Consider the following 624-nt stretch of genomic DNA (forward strand, 5'->3'; position numbering starts at 1 on the left):
TTGCAATGTTCCAGTGAGATTTCAGCACAGACAAGAGTTTCTTACCAACTATTCCTCACAATGTCATAAATCCAGAATGAATTTCTGACATTCTCTTCCCTCTTTTCCTTGTCTTTGCTCAGTCCAGATAAGACATGTATTTCATTCAGTTCTGGATCAATGGTTGCTCTCTGTGTGAATCCTGTCATTGGAACTACAAATTGACAGAGAAAAAAAAGATGACAACATTCACATTAGATAACAGATCAGAACTTACTCTTTAAAAGACTTAATATATCCTTACCTGCTCTACTTCTATCCACAGTAGTTATCTTCTAACATAATTACATAGCATTTTTATTAAACAACAAACAATTGTCTTCTCTCTACTCTAGAAGGGAATTTGTTTTGTTCATGATTTTACTCCTTGTGCTAGAACAATGACTGCCACAGAAGTTACTCAGCTAACTGTCTAGTGAAAGAATAAAGGAGTATTAACTACCAGTTACTAGTGCTCAGACGGCTCCCTTGTTACCCTTCCGAGAGGGAACGGGTCTCCGGGAGCAAGGTAAGCACGTGCGTGGCACAGAGTAGCAGGCCGGAAGAGCAGGAGAATGGGGTAAAACCCAGTCACTAGTGCTCAGA

At 39.7% G+C, this 624-nt stretch overlaps 1 protein-coding gene across 1 annotated transcript in view; it reads right to left on the reverse strand.

Annotated features, from left to right (window-relative positions):
- MKLN1 (muskelin 1) overlaps window positions 1-624 on the reverse strand; it is a 224,197-nt gene that overhangs the window by 42,062 nt on the left and 181,511 nt on the right. The window contains exon 13 of the mRNA XM_007953479.2: window positions 46-193. Coding sequence (XP_007951670.1) covers window positions 46-193 — 148 coding nt within the window. The remainder of the gene's footprint in view (window positions 1-45; window positions 194-624) is intronic.

The sequence above is a fragment of the Orycteropus afer genome, unplaced genomic scaffold (assembly GCF_000298275.1).
Source record: "Orycteropus afer afer isolate SDZICR_OR568_19922 unplaced genomic scaffold, OryAfe1.0 scaffold00397, whole genome shotgun sequence".
NCBI lineage: Eukaryota > Metazoa > Chordata > Mammalia > Tubulidentata > Orycteropodidae > Orycteropus > Orycteropus afer.